This window comes from Heptranchias perlo, chromosome 15 (assembly GCF_035084215.1).
Source record: "Heptranchias perlo isolate sHepPer1 chromosome 15, sHepPer1.hap1, whole genome shotgun sequence".
NCBI classification, from domain to species: Eukaryota; Metazoa; Chordata; class Chondrichthyes; order Hexanchiformes; family Hexanchidae; genus Heptranchias; species Heptranchias perlo.
The window spans coordinates 9,552,242-9,570,952 of record NC_090339.1 but is presented as its reverse complement, the minus strand read 5'-3'; the positions used below and the strand labels follow the sequence as shown (position 1 = coordinate 9,570,952).

General features: G+C 43.8%; 1 protein-coding gene across 8 annotated transcripts in view; it reads right to left on the bottom strand.

Annotated features, from left to right (window-relative positions):
• Positions 1-8,007: 8,007 nt before the first annotated feature.
• Positions 8,008-18,711, bottom strand: part of hdx (highly divergent homeobox) — a 171,707-nt gene continuing 161,003 nt past the window's right edge. For all 8 annotated transcript variants that reach the window (XM_067996834.1, XM_067996831.1, XM_067996833.1 and 5 more), the window contains 3 exons: positions 13,022-13,117; positions 10,333-10,455; positions 8,008-8,257 (listed from right to left, as the gene is read on the bottom strand). In XM_067996834.1, the coding sequence (XP_067852935.1) occupies positions 8,186-8,257; positions 10,333-10,455; positions 13,022-13,117 (291 nt within the window). In that variant the 3' untranslated portion in view covers positions 8,008-8,185. The remainder of the gene's footprint in view (positions 8,258-10,332; positions 10,456-13,021; positions 13,118-18,711) is intronic.

Here is an 18,711-nt window from a genome sequence, read left to right as displayed (position 1 = left end):
CCCATTTCTGACTGTAAGAGACCTACATTTGTCTTCACTTATCTTTTTCTCTTGACATATTTACAGAAGCTTTTACAGTCAGTTTTTATGTTCCCTGCTAGTTTACTCTCATACTCTATTTTTCCCCTCTTAATCAATCTCTTTGTCCTCCTTTGCTGAATTCTGAACTGCTCCCAATCCTCAGGCTTGCTGCTTTTTCTGGCAATTATATATGTGTCCTCTTTGGATCTAATACTATCCCTAATTTATTTTGTAAGCCACAGTTAAGCCACCTTTCCTGTTTTATTTTTGCACCAGACAGGAATGAATAATTGTAATTCCTGCACACGTTCTTTAAATATTAGCCATTGCCTATCCACCGTCATCCCTTTTAGTAAAGTTCCTCAATCTATCATAGCCTACTCGCACTTCATACTTTCGTAATTTCCTTTATTTAGATTCAGGACCCTAGTTTCGGATTCGACTACTTCACTCTCCATCTTAATGAGGAATTCTATCATGTTATGGTCGCTCTTCCCTAAGGGACCCCACACAATATTGTTAATTAATCCTTTCTCATTGCACAATACCCAGTCTAGGATCACCTGTTTTCTAGTTGGTTCCTCAACGTATTGGTCTAGAAAACCATCACGTACACACTCCAGGAATTCCTCCCCCACAGTATTATTGCTATTTTGGTTTGACCAATCTATATGTAGATTAAAGTCACCCATGATTATAGTTGTAGCCTTCTTGCATCCGTCTCTAATTTCCAGTTTAATGCCCTCCCCTACATCTCCAATACTGTTTGGGGGCCTATACATAATCCCCACCAACGTTTTCTGCCCCTTGGTGTTTCTTAGTTCCATCCATACAGATTCCACATTGTGATTTTCCGAGCCAATATCCTTCCTCACTATTGCATTGATTTCCTCCTTTACGAACAACGCTACCCCACCTCCTTTACCTTTTTGCCTGTCCTTCCTAAATATTGAATACACCTGGATGTTCAGTTCCCATCCTTGGTCACCCTGCAGCCATATCTCCGTAATCGCAACTATATCATAACCGTTCATATCTATCTGCGCTGTTAATTCATCTACCTTATTGCGAATGCTCCGCGCATTAAGACACAATGCCTTTAGACTTGTCTTTTTACGATTACTAGTCATCTTAGTATTATTGTGCACTCTGGCCCTATTTGTTTTTCGCCCTTGTTTTCTCTGCCTTCCACTATTGCTTCTTCCCTTTCTGTCTTTTGTTTCTATCCTTGTTTCCCCCTCCTCTGTCTCCCTGCTCAGGTTCTCATTCCCTTGCCATTCTAGTTTAAACCTTCCTCAACAGCATTAGCAAACACCCCCGCGAGGACATCAGTCCCGGTCCTGCTCGGGTGTAACCCGTCCCGCTTGTACAGGTCCCACCTTCCCCAGAACCAGTCCCAATGTCCCAGGAATCTAAATCCCTCCCTCCTTCACCATCCCTGCAGCCACGTATTCATCTGGTCTATTCTCCTGTTCCTATACTCACTAGCACATGGCACTTGTAGTAATCCTGAGATCACTACGTTTGAGGTCCTGCTTTTTAATTTATCTCCTAACTCCTTAAATTCACCTTGCAGGACCTCATCCCTTTTTTTACCTATGTCGTTGGTACCGATATGGACCACGACTACTGGCTGTTCACCCTCCCCCTCCAGAATGCCCCGCAGCCGTTCTGTGACATCCTTGACCCTAGCACTAGGGAGACAACACACCATCCTGGAGTCACGTTTGCAGTTGCAGAAACGCCTATCTGTTCCCCTTACAATTGAATCCCCTATCACTATAGCCCTGCCACTCTTCTTCCTCCCCTCCTGTGCAGTAGAATCACCCGTGGTGCCACAAACTTGGCTCTTGCTGCTTTCCCCTGATAAGACATTTCCCCCAACAGTACCAAAAGTGGTATATCTGTTTGAGAAGGAGATGGCCCCAGGGGACTCCTGCTCTACCTGCCTAGTCCTTGTACTCTGCTTGGCAGTCACCCATTTCATTTCTGCCTGCGTAATCTTTACCTGCGGTGTGACCACCTCACTGAACGTGCTATCCACGATAATCTCAGCATCGCAGATACTCCACAGTGAATCCACCCTTAGCTCTAGCTCTGAAATGCGGTTAGCCAGTAGCTGCAGCTGGACACATTTCCTGCACACATGGTCTCCAGGGACACCTATAGTGTCCATGACTTCCCACATAGTGCAGGAGGAGCATATCATGGGTGCGAGCTCTACTGCCATGACTTGCCTTAGATTTACACTGTGTTCACCTCTCGGACTCTCTTCCTGCTCTCGGGACTCTCCTTTTACACCGCGCTCACCTCTCGGAACTCTCCTTTTACACTGTGCTCACCTCTCGGACTCTCCTCCCGCTCTCGGACTCTCCTTTTACACCGCGCTCAACTCTCGGACTCTCCTTTTACACTGCGCTCACCTCTCGGACTCTCCTCCTGCTCTCGGTCTCTCCTCCTGCTCTGGGACTCTCCTTTTACACCGTGCTCACCTCTCGGACTCTCCTCTCGCTCTCGGACTCTCCTTTTACGCTGCACTCACCTCTTTGTCTCTCCTCCCGCTCTCGGACACTCCTCCTGCTCTGGGACTCTCTTTTACACCGTGCTCACCTCTCGGACTCTCCTCTCGCTCTCGGACTCTCCTTTTACACTGCGCTCACCTCTCGGACTCTCCTCTCGCTCTCGAACTCCGTTTTCGGTGATCTCTCTCCGTTTCCAGCACAAGCCACGATTCCTCCTGTCCTGTCAAGTGCAGGATCCATCCACCTGAAACGCCAGAGCACATGCAATAAAAACTGAGCGAGGGGTGGCTCTGCAGATCACAGGAACCTGGAACCTGAATTAGGGGTGGCCATGACCTAGCTTTGCCCTGCTTCAAAATTCCTTCTCCCAACGTGGACAATGCAGATCCCGAGTCCAATGTTTGGAATGTACCCGCACAATTCACACCTCAGCCCAAGACATGCCCTCCGTGCAGAACTGCCTTCCCATATCTGCACCCAATAAATGCATACCCTGGACTCATCTTCGGCCCAACCGCAATGCCATGAGGTAAAAGCAAATATGGGGGTAGATTTTTATCTTCACCATTGGGGGAGGGGAGTTAAGCATCGCCTAGGTGGAGCACAGAGGGGGAAAATCTAGCGGGCAGGACCAAGTGCTTGTTACAAAAATATCCAATTTTCCTTCCGTTATATTATGATTCTCCTCTCTGTGCTCCGCTCACACTATGCTCAGCGCTCGGGCGGTAAAGACCAAAATATACCCCATGATCTGTTAAGTATTCCATGTGATGATAAGTGATGTTATTCCCCCCACATATCATTTATATTGCCTAATACCACTTAAAACATAGGTACCAAAGATCCATCACAAAAATGAAATTAAAACTGTTACAGGTTCGGAAGTTATCCCCACCCTATTTCTGAAGGTAACAATGGGACTGAATTTGCTGAAAACATGCGCCGTAGTAACGTCACATCTACAGCATACGCCAGTATTATTGTGCAGAAACTGCAGGAAATTATGGCGTGAGTCACTTATGCCTTCACATACGCCACGCCATAATTTGCTCGGACCTTTCCGCCGTTCCACAGAGACCCTGGGTGAAACAGTCGAATAGCTAATTATCATAGCTCCACCCTCCATTACAATCAGCAGCGAGATCAAGTTTGCTGAATTGTCACCACCGTGATGGGCACAGACACTTTGACCATTGCAGGGTGGTGCTGGAAGGCTGAGAGTCAGTAAAGCATTCCATCACTTTGCAGGTTGCCTGAGGTTAACATTTTTACTGACTTGTTCAAGGAACTTAATTGAGGATTTCAACGAAGTAACAAAATAAGTGTTTTGACAGACAGACATAATCTGATTCCCCCCCACCCCCCCGACTGATATTATTTTTGTATGAATATTTATTCAGCTCTTGCGCTAAGCTTGGATTGCAACCAGTCATGAAACATGGCTCGGGATCGCACGCCGTTCGGGAGACAACCCCTACGCATTGGGGTCCCTTCTTAATGCCAATTTATATAATTATATTGTTTCAGTACAAACTCATCAATGAAATTAAACCCGACCTGGACATTCTATCCGTATATACCGCGACCGATCCCCACGTTCAGATCGGAGCCATTGCTCCTAAGCGCATCCCTGTTAAATAACCTGTTGCTCCACCCTGTGTCGGGCTCCAGTACCTTGTTTGTGTATCAGACATTGACCTGCTCCTGATCCAACGCTATGCTTTCCGTGCCGTATTCTAATTATTTTTCCAGCAAATTGTGGCGTTAATTTGTCACTGGAGAATGGGGGCGCTCAGCAGTCTGACTTGCAGCGTCCGCCTTCAACATCACCATTGCTGTGACTGCTGAGCCAGTGTTTCCACCTGTTTCTGGCGCAAATTAGCACAATTACTATTTATAAATGGCCGAAGGGCTTCTTGATACCACAGGAATCCTGTCTACTCATTTGAGTGGGAATCCAGTACAATGAGAGAAGGCAAAACAAAACACATTGGGCAATAATTGACTGTCAAAATAACGCTGAGGCTAATGACGCTCACCGTTACTTGTGCGCAAATCGCACAGCAACTTCAGGCCAGGGCAGATGCACGGTTAAACGTGAAAATCCAGAAGTGGCTGTCCGAGATGCTCTGCTCCGCCATTAGCGTCGCAAAAACGGCATCTCGTTGTTTGCCTCACCAGTCACATGTATTGAGTGTGGTGAAGTTCCTGTACCTGCATGGTAGATACGGACTAAACTCGCCATAGAAAGTTAGGGCTTGTCCATTTCAGTCTTTTTTTTATTAGCTCATGGGATGTGGGCATCGCTGGCAAGGCCAGCATTTATTGCCCATCTCTAATTGCCCTTGAGAAGGTGGTGGTGAGCCGCCTTCTTGAACCGTTGCAGTCCCTGTGGTGAAGGTTCTCCCACAGTGCTGTTAGGAAGGGAGTTCCAGGATTTTGACCCAGCAACGATGAAGGAACGGCGATATATTTCTAAGTCGGGGTTGTGTGTGACTTGAAGGGGAACGTGCAGGTGGCGTTGTTCCTATGTGCCTGGTGGTAGAGGTCGCGGGTTTGGGAGGTACTATCGAAGAAGCCTTGGCGAGTTGCTGCAGTGCATTCTGTAGATGGTAACACTGCAGCCATGGTGCGCCGGTGGTGAAGGGAGTGAATGTTTAGGGTGGTGGATGGGGTGCCAATGAAGCGGGCTGCTTTGTCCTGGATGGTGTCAAGCTTCTTGAGTGTTGTTGGAGCTGCACTCATCCAGGCAAGTGGAGAGTATTCCATCACACTCCTGACTTGTGCCTTGTCGATGGTGGAAAGGCTTTGGGGAGTCAGGAGGTGAGTCACTCGCCGCAGAATACCCAGCCTCTGACCTGCTCTTGTCACCACAGTATTTATGTGGCTGGTCCAGTTAAGTTTCTGGTCAACGGTGACCCCAGGATGTTGATGGTGGGGGATTCGGCAATGGTAATGCTGTTGAATGTCAAGGGGAGGTGGTTAGACTCTCTCTTGTTGGAGATGGTCATTGCCTGGCACTTATCGGCCCAAGCCTGGATGTTGTCCAGGTCTTGCTGCATGCGGGCATGGACTGCTTCGTTATCTGAGGGGTTGCGAATAGAACTGAACACTGTGCAATCATCAGCGAACATGCCCATTTCTGACCTTATGATGGAGGGAAGGTCATTGATGAAGCAGCTGAAGATGGTTGGGCCTCGGACACTGCCCTGAGGAACTCCTGCAGCAATATCCTGGGGCTGAGATGATTGGCCTTCAACAACCACTACCATCTTCCTTTGTGCTAGGTATGACTCCAGCCACTGGAGAGTTTTCCCCCTGATTCCCATTGACATCAATTTTACTAGGGCTCCTTGGTGCCACACTCGGTCAAATGCTGCCTTGATGTCAAGAACAGTCACTCTCACCTCGCCTCTGGAATTCAGCTCTTTTGTCCATGTTTGGACCAAGGCTGTAACGAGGTCTGGAGCCGAGTGGTCCTGGCAGAACCCAAACTGAGCATCGGTGAGCAGGTTATTGGTGAGTAAGTGCCGCTTGATAGCACTGTCGACGACATCTTCCATCACTTTGCTGATGATTGAGAGTAGACTGATGGGGCGGTAATTGGCCGGATTGGATTTGTCCTGCTTTTTGTAGACAGGACATACCTGGGCAATTTTCCACATTGTTGGGTAGATGCCAGTGTTGTAGCTGAACTGGAACAGTTCGGCTTCAGGCGCGGCTAGTTTTGGAGCACAGGTCTTCAGCACTACAGCCGGGATGTTGTCGGGGCCCACAGCCTTTGTTGTATTCAGTGCAATCAGTCTAAGTATCCTTTTAACAGCATAAGTCTCAATTACTGCCAAACAACCTCTCTGCCACTGAAAATTAACCAATACAAGTGTGGAGTCTCATTCCTTCAGCTTTTAATTGTTATTGGATATTTAAAAAAAAATTAAATTGTATTTTTTTTTACTTTTTCTCCTCTCTCTTTATCCAATCTTTCTTTCCCTCTCTCTATTTCACTTTCTGCACCTGATTTGACAATGAATTCACTATTCTAACTGATACTTCCTGATTCAGACTCTGCACTTGTCATCAACAATTCTTCAATTTGATTGGTTAAGGAGATACACAGTTGCTTGCCCTGTTCACACAGGTCTCAGATGCCCTGTAGAGGGTGCTGTGCGGTTTCCATCTTTCAGCAATTTGCCATGTAAAAGCTCATGCAAATTAAACGGGCCAGGGCATGTCTAACGAACGGTGGGGGCCGGTCATTCGCCGGCTACAGTAAATTCTGGCCCATTAAAAATAGGGTCCCTGAAATTATCCTATGGAATACTAATGTTTAATCTCCGGTAAGACTGATTCCCCTCCTGGTCGCCCCTGGCAAGGATCGATGTTCACAAGGAGTGCTAGGCAGGAAGAGTGGGCTGACAGCCTCTCATTCTCCATCCACTAATATAAATGGATGGAAAACCAGGGGCAGCAGACGCTTTATTCCCCAACCAGCGCTTGCTTCAAGCACCAACCCTCACCCAGGAGAATGAGGAATCAGCCCTTGTGTGTAAAATCGCTGTTGTTTTAGCCAAGTCAAGATGTTGACTTGTCGGTTAAAATAAATGGGTTAACGCCTCCACTATAATATCATACAGGGATTTCAGAAGAACGAGTTAAGTGTTCGTACACTCGTATTCCAGATTGCACTCAGAGTCATGGTGTTTATAAAGTAGCTGCTTGGAAAAAAAAATTGATTCTCTCCGCCGACACTGCCCGGAATTTCTTACACAGCGCCTCCCTCTGACTCCAGAATTGCTCCACTGCACTCATTTCCTTCAGCGAAATGTGCTCCGTGCATATTAGAAACCACAATGTTTTGATTTCTTTCGATTACAGGGAGCAGAGTGCTGCTGGGACTGGGTCAGCCCTTCCTTCCACTCCTCCTCCATCAGCTACAACTCCGCCTGTCCCAGGGACAACCTAATGTTGCAACACAAGCGCATTCAAAACTGAGCACAGATAAAACAACGTTCACCTGAGGAAGGGGGAAGCCTCCGAAAGCTTGTGAATTTAAAATAAAATTGCTGGACTATAACTTGGTGTTGTAAAATTGTTTACACAGATAAAAAGAAAGAGCTTGTATTTATATAGTGCCATTCACGACCTCAGGATGTCGCAAAGTGCTTTACAACTTTTAAAGTGTAGTCACTGTTGTACCCAGCGTTGATCTGTTGGGGGTGGGGGGTGCAGGGATGAGGCAGATTGGACCTGACTGAACGCTACTTTGAAGCTGAAATGCAGAGTGGATGTCAAGTGAAAATGCAAAATGCCTGCATAAAAACAAAGATAGGTGGCACTTGTTGCTGTGATATTTGGAATTTTGGTGGTGGTTTTTTATTGTTCTGCAATGTATAATGTACAAATTGACAAACTTCTGGGCTCTAACGTCTCCCACCTCCCCCCCAAAAAAACCAACACCATCAGCTAACAAAATCCATTTTATTCTGCATTTGTTTCATCTCATGATCAAGCTGTAGCATAAGCAGTCTTACTTTTAAACATGTAAAAGATTTAACATTGATACAAATAATTTTAAACAAGTTTACCACTTCCAAAAGGCTGTTTCACACTCAGTAAGATCCTCTGATACAGAGGAAACCTAATTAGCTTTGTTCCCGGTTGCCAGGTGAATCCAAGTTACTTTCAGTTTCAGGAGGCAAGTTTGTGAGCAGCATCTGTAGGGAGACAACGTCACATTTTTAAGAATAGTAGTGTCAGCAGCTAGTAAAAACTGAAAAAAGAATTGATTTAAGTGTCTGGTTAGGACACAACTATTAACATTCACAAAACAAGAGCTCGTGGAATTTATTATTCTAAGTACTGAATTTCTATACACTCTCAAATCCTCCTTATTTCATACAAAATGCTTGCAAAAAGACATATAAACCATTTGATTTTTAATAATCATAAATCTTCAAATACCCAAAAGAAGCCACAAGGATGAGAGTGAGTACATCTATGATCTTTATCGACTTACTTTGCTAATTTACAAATTCACTCTTGCTCCACAATTATGTTTGAACTGTTCTCAATGTCAATTATTTGTAGCTAACCCATTGTTAGTAAATACCTCCTTCTTTAAGGACTCTTCATTGCCAGGCAGTGATCTGAGGCAGACTGGACTGAGTGGATGCAACAATCAAAGGACAATCTGTCTCTTGGACTGAAGGGAGTGAGGTGTGGTGCTCGCGAGGACTTCGAATGTACAAGTACGATCACCTATATTCATATGTCACTTTTGGATGCTAATTGAAGGGCAATAGCAGATTGAAAGGGGGCTCAGTTCTTGCATGCTGATGTGTTAGGATTGGCAGAGGAACACAAAGGATGCCAGGCCCACTCACTGTAACAAGAGTTGGTGAAAGACAGCTTTGGAAACCTAAAATACGAGTAGTTTTCAACAGCAACAAATGTGAATCTTTTCCCCTGGTGAGTGCTTTACAGTTTCTCTCTAGTGACATTACCTATTAACTTCTTCCTTGCTGATTGAAATGCAAGGGGCAAGAATAATCAGAATTCAGGACCACAAAACATAATGATTCTGTTTGATAGTCTGAATTCCTTATGTGGAAAACCTAATTTCTACATTATTATGCCTGATCATTTTGTTCTAAGCTCATATTCCATTGAAACGTAGCTTGGGACATTGGCAGAGAGAAAGAACTCAAGTATCTTGAAAACTATTGGATAAAATCCCAGGATATCAGCTGCTCTGAGACTGGTTCACAATTGCAAATGTAAAATGAAGTTAAGTCAAATCTGCAGATAGCTGAAGACTCTATTTTAAACACTTCAGACTCTGGCAGACCAGGGCCAAATCTCAGGCAATGCAAACACATGTACTTTGGCCAAATGTACTAGGATCCCAAGGGCGAGCCTGTTCACTGCCCAGGTCTGCTAGCATCCATTGTGTCAAGTTGCTGAATATTTGGTTCAGGTGATGTCAGACACAAAGAATCATTGGGGAGCTTGTCCAGCAATGAAAAGGTTATGCTGATTGCAAGTCACTAATGTAAGAAATAAAACATAAAGAGCATCAATACGCCACAGATAATTATGGAGGCTGTTGATAAAGCATAACTCAAAAACTCAAAGCTTGTCTATCACATTTACTTGACCTAGGATCAAGAAGTGATAGAGAATTCTGGAAATTGCACTGAACTGCAGAATTTCTCCATTTATGCGATTCACAGAATACCGTAGAAAGTAATTTTTTTTGTTCCAAAAAACACCCTGCCAAAGTGTCCTCATTATAACAAAATATTTGATGATCCATTATTTGCTTTTTATATCGGGCCTTTCTGTTATAGCTTCTAATAAATCAAATGAATGCTCAACTTCAAACTTGTATACAAATCAGTACCCTTGAATTCAACAGTTACTTGAAGTACAAATTCAAGGTTTTGTATCGTTCAACAAAGATTACAAACTTGTATTGATTATTCCTGATTAAGCAATTCACCAGTAACAAAATATTGTTGTAAGATTCATAATTGCCTTCCATCACCAAGGCAAAGAGCAGCTGAGCCATTTCTCCACTGGTCTTGTACCATACCGATTACTCCAGTTACCAGCACGGATCAACTGACTGAGCATTTTTGAAGCAGCCAAATTTATGTCTTGATGATCATTTTAGCATTTTAATGTCAACCTTTTCCAAACTACCGCCACAGCAGCATTCAAGTACAGTCTAAAATAGTTAGTCCAGAATGAGATCCTGGTGAAGAGACCGCTGCAGCAATAAACCCACCTGTTGCTGTTCTGTGTCATTCAATTTGACTGCAAGAACTAAATTCGTAGTAAAATTCTGAAGATGGAAGTATTTCTGTTTCTGTTTCTCCAGTTCGTTCTCAAGGAACCTAACTTCGTCATTCTAAAAAGAATAAGCAGCATTAAAAAAAATTGTAGACTTGGTGGTTACATATTAATACAGAAAGACGTGCACCAATGTTAGGGCCTTAACATTGTTTCAAAAATGTTTCAAAGTGCTTCACAGAATGAATTACTTTGAAGTGCAGAGATTTCAAGCAAATGTGGCAGCCATTTTGCACAGCAAGATCCCACAAAAAGCAATGCGGTGAAGGACCAGTTAATCTATTTTTGGTGATGTTGCTGGAGACTGTGTTAACCAGGACATCGGGAGAATCCCCTGCTCTTTGAAGAATGAGGATGACAGCTCTATCAATGCAGTTCTCCTAGCACTCAAGTGTCAGCTTCAATTCTGGAGTGGAGCTTGAACTCATAACCAGAGGGAAGAGTGTTACCAACTGAGCCAGGCGAACAGTATAGAAAACTGCTGTATATTTCATTTTCTAGAAAAAGAATATCAATACCCAAGTATTTATCAAATTTCAGACCACTGTGCAATTTCTTGCACCATTTTGCTCACCATGGTGAGGGATGCCATTGGCAAAGAATTAAATATTTCTACTTTCGGCTCCCAGTCTTAGCATCAAGATCTTCCATGTCAGGTAAGCATGACTAGAAAGCTCAACTACAATTTCCATTTATATTGTACCTTTAGAGAAGCAGAGAAGCCACAGTGGGACAATTAGGAGAGGTGGTTAACAGTTTGGTAAAAAACAAAGGCCTATAAGAAGGCTTTTATGAACAGGGAGAGAAGTTGAAAGGCGGTGGGCTGGGGGTGGTTTAGAGAGAGATTAGGCCACAGCAGCTGCTGCTTCAAACAATTCAATAATGCTGCACACTGTGGGTGGGAAATCCTGATCAACGACTTGAAGCAGCGGAGGGGGGGGGGGGGGGGGGGGAGTGTGGGGGGAAGGAGTGGAGGGGTGGGGAGGAGTGGGGGGGGAGTGGCGCCATGGGGTGTGGAGAAAGCTGGGAGTCACACGGAGGGGCTGGGAAGGAACTGGCCTTGGTGCTCCAAATATGCGGGCCAGATAACTGAAGCTGGTAGGCTGGATCCATAGTTTGGTCACTCTTGTTTTACAAATATGTCTCAAAAACACAGTGACACTATCTATTTTTCTCAACACCCAGTTGCTCCCAATTTAAGTTCAAGTGTAGGATTTTAGCAGGCAATTAGAATAATTGGCTTGAACAAAAAGGCAGTCATACCATGAGATTGCCAATTTGGTGTCATGCATCCTATCCAATAGTAATTTAAATGGTCATATCTATATGGCTGACAGAGGTCAGTGCTTGGCAATAAAATGGATTTCTATGAATGATGGAAACCAAATTACATTCCTAATTATATAGAACAATCACAAGCACAAATACCACCTTGGTCATCAATTTGATAAAATCTGACCAAGCTGTCTGGTCCATCCAAATTCCTGATATTAAATTTTTATAACTCTACTAGTAAAGCTCCAATGGCATTGCTCATAGTGAGTTGGAGGACACACAGTCTTTTCACAGTAGGGTCATTATCAACAAAACATTCCAGGGAAGGTGTGATGACAAAAGTGTTACAGGAAGTGTGACAATCACGGGAAGTGCACGCTTTACACAAGACTTTTACAGTTTCATGTATTGTATAAGCTGGTAATCAATGGATCATTGGGCAGTTGGATTGGACATTTGATGAAGCAAGCATTGGCTGCGGTTTCATTCATAAAATGTACAAAATGGATTAACAAAATGTACAAAATAGATCAGACAATTTGTAACTATTCTTGAATTAAGATCCTTGATAAAACAAAGCCTCATTCCCTACGAGATAGAGTCTATTACAGCTCTTCTTAGTTTCCAATGCCTCCTATTTCCTTTCCAAATTGTCTTTATTATTCTGTTCTATTCCATCCCTCCATTTTCTATTTTCAGTAAGAAACCACAAAAAGTCCTAAAATAAACTCATCAAACTTCATAGTGATAAGAATCAGCGTTGAAAACTGAACTCAGTACTTCAATGCTCGAGTGCAGACTCAATGGAGCTGCCTATTTACTCAGCTAAATCTCAGCAGGAAAGTGTCATGGCTATAATTTAAAATTGCATAAAATTGTACGTTACACAACACTTCAGTACATGTGAAAATTAGGAAATGATTGAAATAACAGTCAGAATAGCTGCCACAGGGTGGTTATGACCAAATTTTTCTCCAGTGTACATAAGTCTTATACTTTGGAATATCAGAATGAAACCCATCCTGAGGTAGGTCTTGTTAAAACTAAAAGCAGGGTTCTATTACAAGTCCTTCTTTCACACCAAACCTCGATATTAATGGAATACAAGATTTTCACCAACTTCAAGCCCAATCAGTTTGACGTTATAAATAAAAATAATGATAATGTAATTATAAAGCGATGAACTAATCTATTAGACTTCTCATTAACCACTGGTAAACATTTCATTATAGCAAGAAGTAGCCATTCATTTGCAATGCGCTTCATGAAAAATAACTTACTGTAAACATATAAAAGTTGGTACATGTTTGGACATTGATCTAATTTCCTCCAGTGTTGACAGATCTTACCCTGAAATTTAGTAGTTTCTGGAGCTGCTCAACTTCAGGTGTTTCAGGGTCAAAACTGCTCATCTCAACTGCATCGTCATCAAGTACTTCTAATTTCTGTGTCAAAAGGAGCAAAGGTTTATGTTACAGCTTGTAGTAAAATAGTGCTTCAAGATTGAAAAATCTCTTCATATCTTTTCAAAGGATTGGTCTATCTTGACTGTTTCAAAAATAGGGTATTTCTAAGCAAGTTTGCCTCTTTCGTTCCTCCCTATGACTTCATCCCCTTTCTTCATTCACCTGGACCAACTGAAAGGAGGGCATCAATGCATCTTGTAGTCAGCTACCAGGAGATGCCAGAACGACCAAAGTGAGATCATCTTCCACCGTCCCCTCCCCACCCCCATCACTTTGTCCCCATGGAAGATAGCACAGTTTCCATGGGGCACCTCCACACCCAACACATCTCAGATGGGGGAAGAGAGTCAAACTGCCATTTTTCCTCATGTTGTGGCACTAAGCACCACAGCGATGCCCCATAATCTTAGTCTTCTACTCATATTATTGACTGAATGGAAAGGTTGTTTCATTTAAGTGCTGATAGGCTTTTAGTGCAGCACAAAAAGTGGACGTTCTTTCCTCGATTTGTTTTGAGGATTGCATATATCAAACCACCGTACACAAAGCGCTTGGTACTTTTTTGCTGGCATAACAGATCCAGCCAGACACAAATGTATTTAGATCAGATATTTCACAATTTTTATCCTGCTGTTTGTTGGGAGAACAGAACGACTTGAAAAAATTATACTGGGATACAAGAGGTAAGCAACTGATTTCTCAGAGCCTAAAGCTTGTCTACCTAACCACTGCTCAGCGAAGCGATTAATTCTGCATTTAACATTTTGAAGGCAGAAGACGTTATGCACAAGTCTTTGCTGCTGCTAGTCACTGTAGATAGAAGCCAAGGAGCCAACATATGCAGCTGGGAAGTTTGCAATCCTTAGAGCACCTGTGGGTGGGCAACATTATGAACCACTGTTCAAGCTTCAGAGGGGAAGTGAAAAAGGAAATAAGAGGGGCAAAGAGAGAGTATGAGAACAGTAAACGGGTAGTAAGAGGAGGGGTGGGGCTGATTAGGGACCATAAAGGAGATCTGCTCATGGAGGCAGAGGGGATGGCTGAGGTACTAAATGAGTACTTTGCATCTGTCTTTACCGAGGAAGAAGATGTTGCCACAGTCTCAGTAAAGTAAGATACAGTTGAGATACTGGATGGGCTAAAAATTGATAAAGAGGTACTTGAAAGGCTGGCTGTACTTAAAGTAGATAAGTCACCCAGTTTGGATGGGATGCATCCTAGGGCTGCTAAGGAAGTAAGGGTAGTAATTACAGAGGTACTGGCCATCATCTTCCAAACAGCCATAGATAATGGGGATGGTGCCAGAGGACTGGAGAAATGCAAATATTACACCCTTGTTCAAAAAAAGGGTGCAAGGATAAACCCAGCAACTATAGGCTTGTCAGTTTAACCTCAGTGGTGGGGAAACTTTTAGAAACGATAATCCGGGACGGAATTAATAGTCACTTGGACAACTGTGGATTGATTAGGGAAAGCCAGAATGGATTTGTTAAAGGCAAATCGTGTTTAAATAGAGTTTTTTGATGAGATAACAGAGAGGGTAGATGAAGGCATTGACGTTGATGTGGTGTATATGGGTTTTCAAAAGGCGTTTGATAAAGTGCCGCATGGTAGGCTTATCATCACGATTGCGGCCCATGGAATAAAGAGGGCAGCAGCAACAAGGATACAGAATTGGCTACGGGACAGGAAACAGAGAGTAGTGGTGAACGGTTGTTTTTCGGACTGGAGGGAGGTGTACGGTGGTGTTCCCCAGGGTTCAGTGCTGGGACCACTGTTTTTCTTGATATATATTAATGACTTGGACTGGGTGTACAGGGCACAATTTTAAAATTTGCAGATGAGACAAAATTTGGAAGGGTAGTAAACAGTGAGGAGGATAGTGATAGACTTCAAGAGGATATAGACAGGCTGGTGTGGACAAGTGGCAGATGAAATTTAAAGCAGAAAAATATGAAGTGATACATTTCGGTAGGAAGAATGAGGAGAGGCAATATAAACTAGAGGGCACAATTCTAAAAGGGATACAGGAACAGAGAGATCTGGGGGTATATGTGCACAAATTGTTGAAGGTGGCAGAGCAGGTTCAGAAAGTGGTTAAAAAAGCATATGGGATCAAATAGAAGCATAGATTACAAAAATATGGAAGTCATGATGAACCACTGGAGTATTGTGTCCAGTTCTAGGCACCGCACTTCAGGAAAGATGTAAAGGCCTTAGAAAGAGTGGACAAAAGAACTTCATACAAATACGTTAAACTCTAATCTGGCAATATTCATGCCGTGTAATTTCAAGCCCGCGGTCTTTTGAGTGCTGAAAAACACAACATCTGTCCCCCAATTGTCTCATTCTGTCTGTACCTCCATGCAGTGATTCAGCTACTGCTCAACTTTCAGGTCGGGAGTTAATCACTTTGTCGAGTTTGACAGCATCTGCATTAATGATCCCCACTAGACCACTGACGAAAGTAACAATTTGACCAAAGGTATCTTCCTGTGGGCTATCTTGTGTTTAGATGCTGATTTGTCATGAGCAGGCAAACGGTGACTTACTAAGGCAAACTAAGGTGTTCTTATTACTGGGATTTTTACCAGTGTTTTGAGGTCTACAGCCTGAGATTCTGTTCATTTTTCTAAGAAAATCTCAAATCAGTCGCCTTGGTCATGAGCCAACGTTTGTATCCGCTTAGGAAATCATAATCATCGAATTCTGCTGGACCTCAAATCGTGCCACCAGAGGCCTACTTGGCAACAGCTATAGAAATGTCAGAGGTACCAATCTAACTTTATACTGGGCAGAGAGAACCCCTCTATTTCTGGATAATTTGATTTGTGGTTGGAAAACAGGTTGTTATGACAGAGAGACAGCTTCTTATTCATTATGGTTTTTATTAGCTTTAAGGTCATTTGAATAATTTGCTTAAGTGCACAGTGCTTCACTGGATTAATTACAGACTCCGAAATCCTGAACTAACTAGCATCATTGTTTCTTTTGTAAATTCAATCTGCTTGAACAGGAAGCTTGTCTTCCTAATAAATTAGCGCATTATTTTGTGATTAGCAAAACATTACTTAAGATGCCTAGTTTTGAAACCCTTGTGTTCAGTCGCCACTTGATCCTAAATGTTCTCACGTACACATGCTCATTCATTCTTTTATCACAGCTGTACTAAATGCTTTAAAATTGCTGATCTGGGAGCCAACAATTTATAAAGCAGCCCCTCTAAAGTGACAACAGGAATAGGTATAAAATTGTGAGGGCAACAATTAATATGAGTAATTGCCTGAAAAATAATGCTACACAAAACATGTGCTCTCAGATTGAAAACATAAAACCACAGGATTAACGGACTGGTTAAGAATGCATGCATCTCCCTTTATATTTAGGATTTTATCGCAATTACATAATATACACTTCCTCTCAAAACTGAGGGCAGTTACGATGAACTATTAACTTGCCCTTAAGTTGGATTCTCAATTGTACGTGCAACATAGGACCCCAGACCAAGCTTTCAGTTACCTGCTCTGTAGTAGTACGTTGTGGAGTAGCTTTTGCCAGCATGATCCTGCCCCAGAAAACTTGTTAAGATAGCAATTCTCTCCTTTAGATGGTGTTCCATAAAAAAAGCCCCAACACACAAACTGTAATGAGTCTAGGCTAACAAAACCCCCTGCTATTTCAACAACAACTTGCATTTATATAGCGCCTTTAACTTAGTAAAACGTCCCAAGGTGCTTCACAGGAGCGATTATCAAAGAAAACTTGACACCGAGCCACATAAGGAGATATTTGGACAGATGATCAAAAGCTTGGTCAAAGAGGTAGGTTTTAAGGAGCATCTTAAAGGAGGATAGAGAGGTAAAGAGGCAGAGGGGTTTAGGGAGGGAATTCCAGAGCTTAGGGCCTAGGCAGCTGAAGGCATGGCCACCAATGGTGGAGCGATTAAAATCAGGGATGCGCAAGAGACAAGAATTGGAGGAGCGTCGAGATTTTGGAGGGTTGTAGAGCTGGAGGAGGTTACAGAGATTGGAAGGGGCGAGGCTATGAAGGGATTTGAAAACAAAGATGAGAATTTTAAAATCGAGGCATTCCCGGACTGGCAGCCAAAGTAGGACAGCGAGCACCGGGGTGATGAGTAAACGAGACTTGGTGCGAGTTAGGATACGGGCGGCAGAGTTTTGGATGAGCTCAAGTTTATGGAGAGTGGAAGATGGGAGACCACACAGGAGAGCATTGGAATAGTCAAGTCCAGAGGTAACAAAGGCATGGATGAGGGTTACAGCAGCAGCAGATGAGCTGAGGCAGGGGGATGTTATGGAGGTGGAAGTAGGTGGTCTTGGTAATGGAGCAGATATGTGGTCGAAACTCAGCTCAGAGAAAAATAGGATGCGAACGATTTGGTTCAGCCTCAGACAGTGGGCAGGGAGAGGGATGGAGTCGGTGGCTAGGGAGCGGAGTTTGTGGCGGAGACATTGGTAGTCCCAATTTAATGGAAATGGAGTCGAAAGTACTGCATTAGCAGATTAGACTGCCCTTACGTACTACTTCACCACAAGCATCTCACTATGGATTAAGCACATCATCAGCTTTAAATCTGTGAAAGTCAAGAGGAAGTAACCTTCCTCTACTGCAAGGTCCTAAAAGAAGTTATTTGCAGCCACAGAAACAGCTGGCAAACTATACAAGCCAAGTTAATAATGCTCATCATAAACAGATTCCACAGTAGCACTGGATGATTTTAAACACTGGATGGCAGTATTCAACTTGGGCTTGTACTGTTGATTTCTGTTAGCTACAACACTCTTCAATCAAAGTCTGTAATTTCCACTAAATGCAACATTTACACATACATTTTAAATCATTTCTTGCCAATCACAAAGTAGTAGGCTATACTAAACACACATTATATTGTAAAGTCTTGGAAGATGCAGAGAGAAGACACTGAAACAGATTACAGTTGAGCTTTTTTTGAGGTGGGTGAGAGAGAAAATGAGCGAGAAAATGTGCTTGAGAATACAGGAGGGAGCGAGAGAGAGAGAGGCAGCTTCCGTGAGAGGGAGCGAGCATAATGGAGAGAGAGAGCGAGCGAGAGAGAGAGAGACAGAGAGCGCGCACACTAGAGCGCGAGACAAGAGAGTGCGCACACTAGAGCGCGAGACAAGAGAGTGCGCACACTCGAGCGCGAGACAAGAGAGCGAGCATGCCAGAGCGCGAGACAAGAGAGCGAGCACGCCAGAGCGCGAGCGCACTAGAGCGCGAGACAAGAGAGCGCGAGACAAGAGAGCGCGAGAGAAGAGAGCTCGAGAAGAGAGCGCGGGAGAAGAGAGCGCGGGAGAAGAGAGCGCGGGAGAAGAGAGCGGGAGAAGAGAGCGCGGGAGAAGAGAGCGGGAGAAGAGAGCGCGGGAGAAGAGAGCGCGGGAGAAGAGAGCGCGGGAGAAGAGAGCGCGGGAGAAGAGAGCGCGGGAGAAGAGAGCGCGGGAGAAGAGAGCGCGGGAGAAGAGAGCGCGGGAGAAGAGAGCGCGGGAGAAGAGAGCGAGTACACTAGAGCGCGAGGCAAGAGGGCGCGAGGCAAG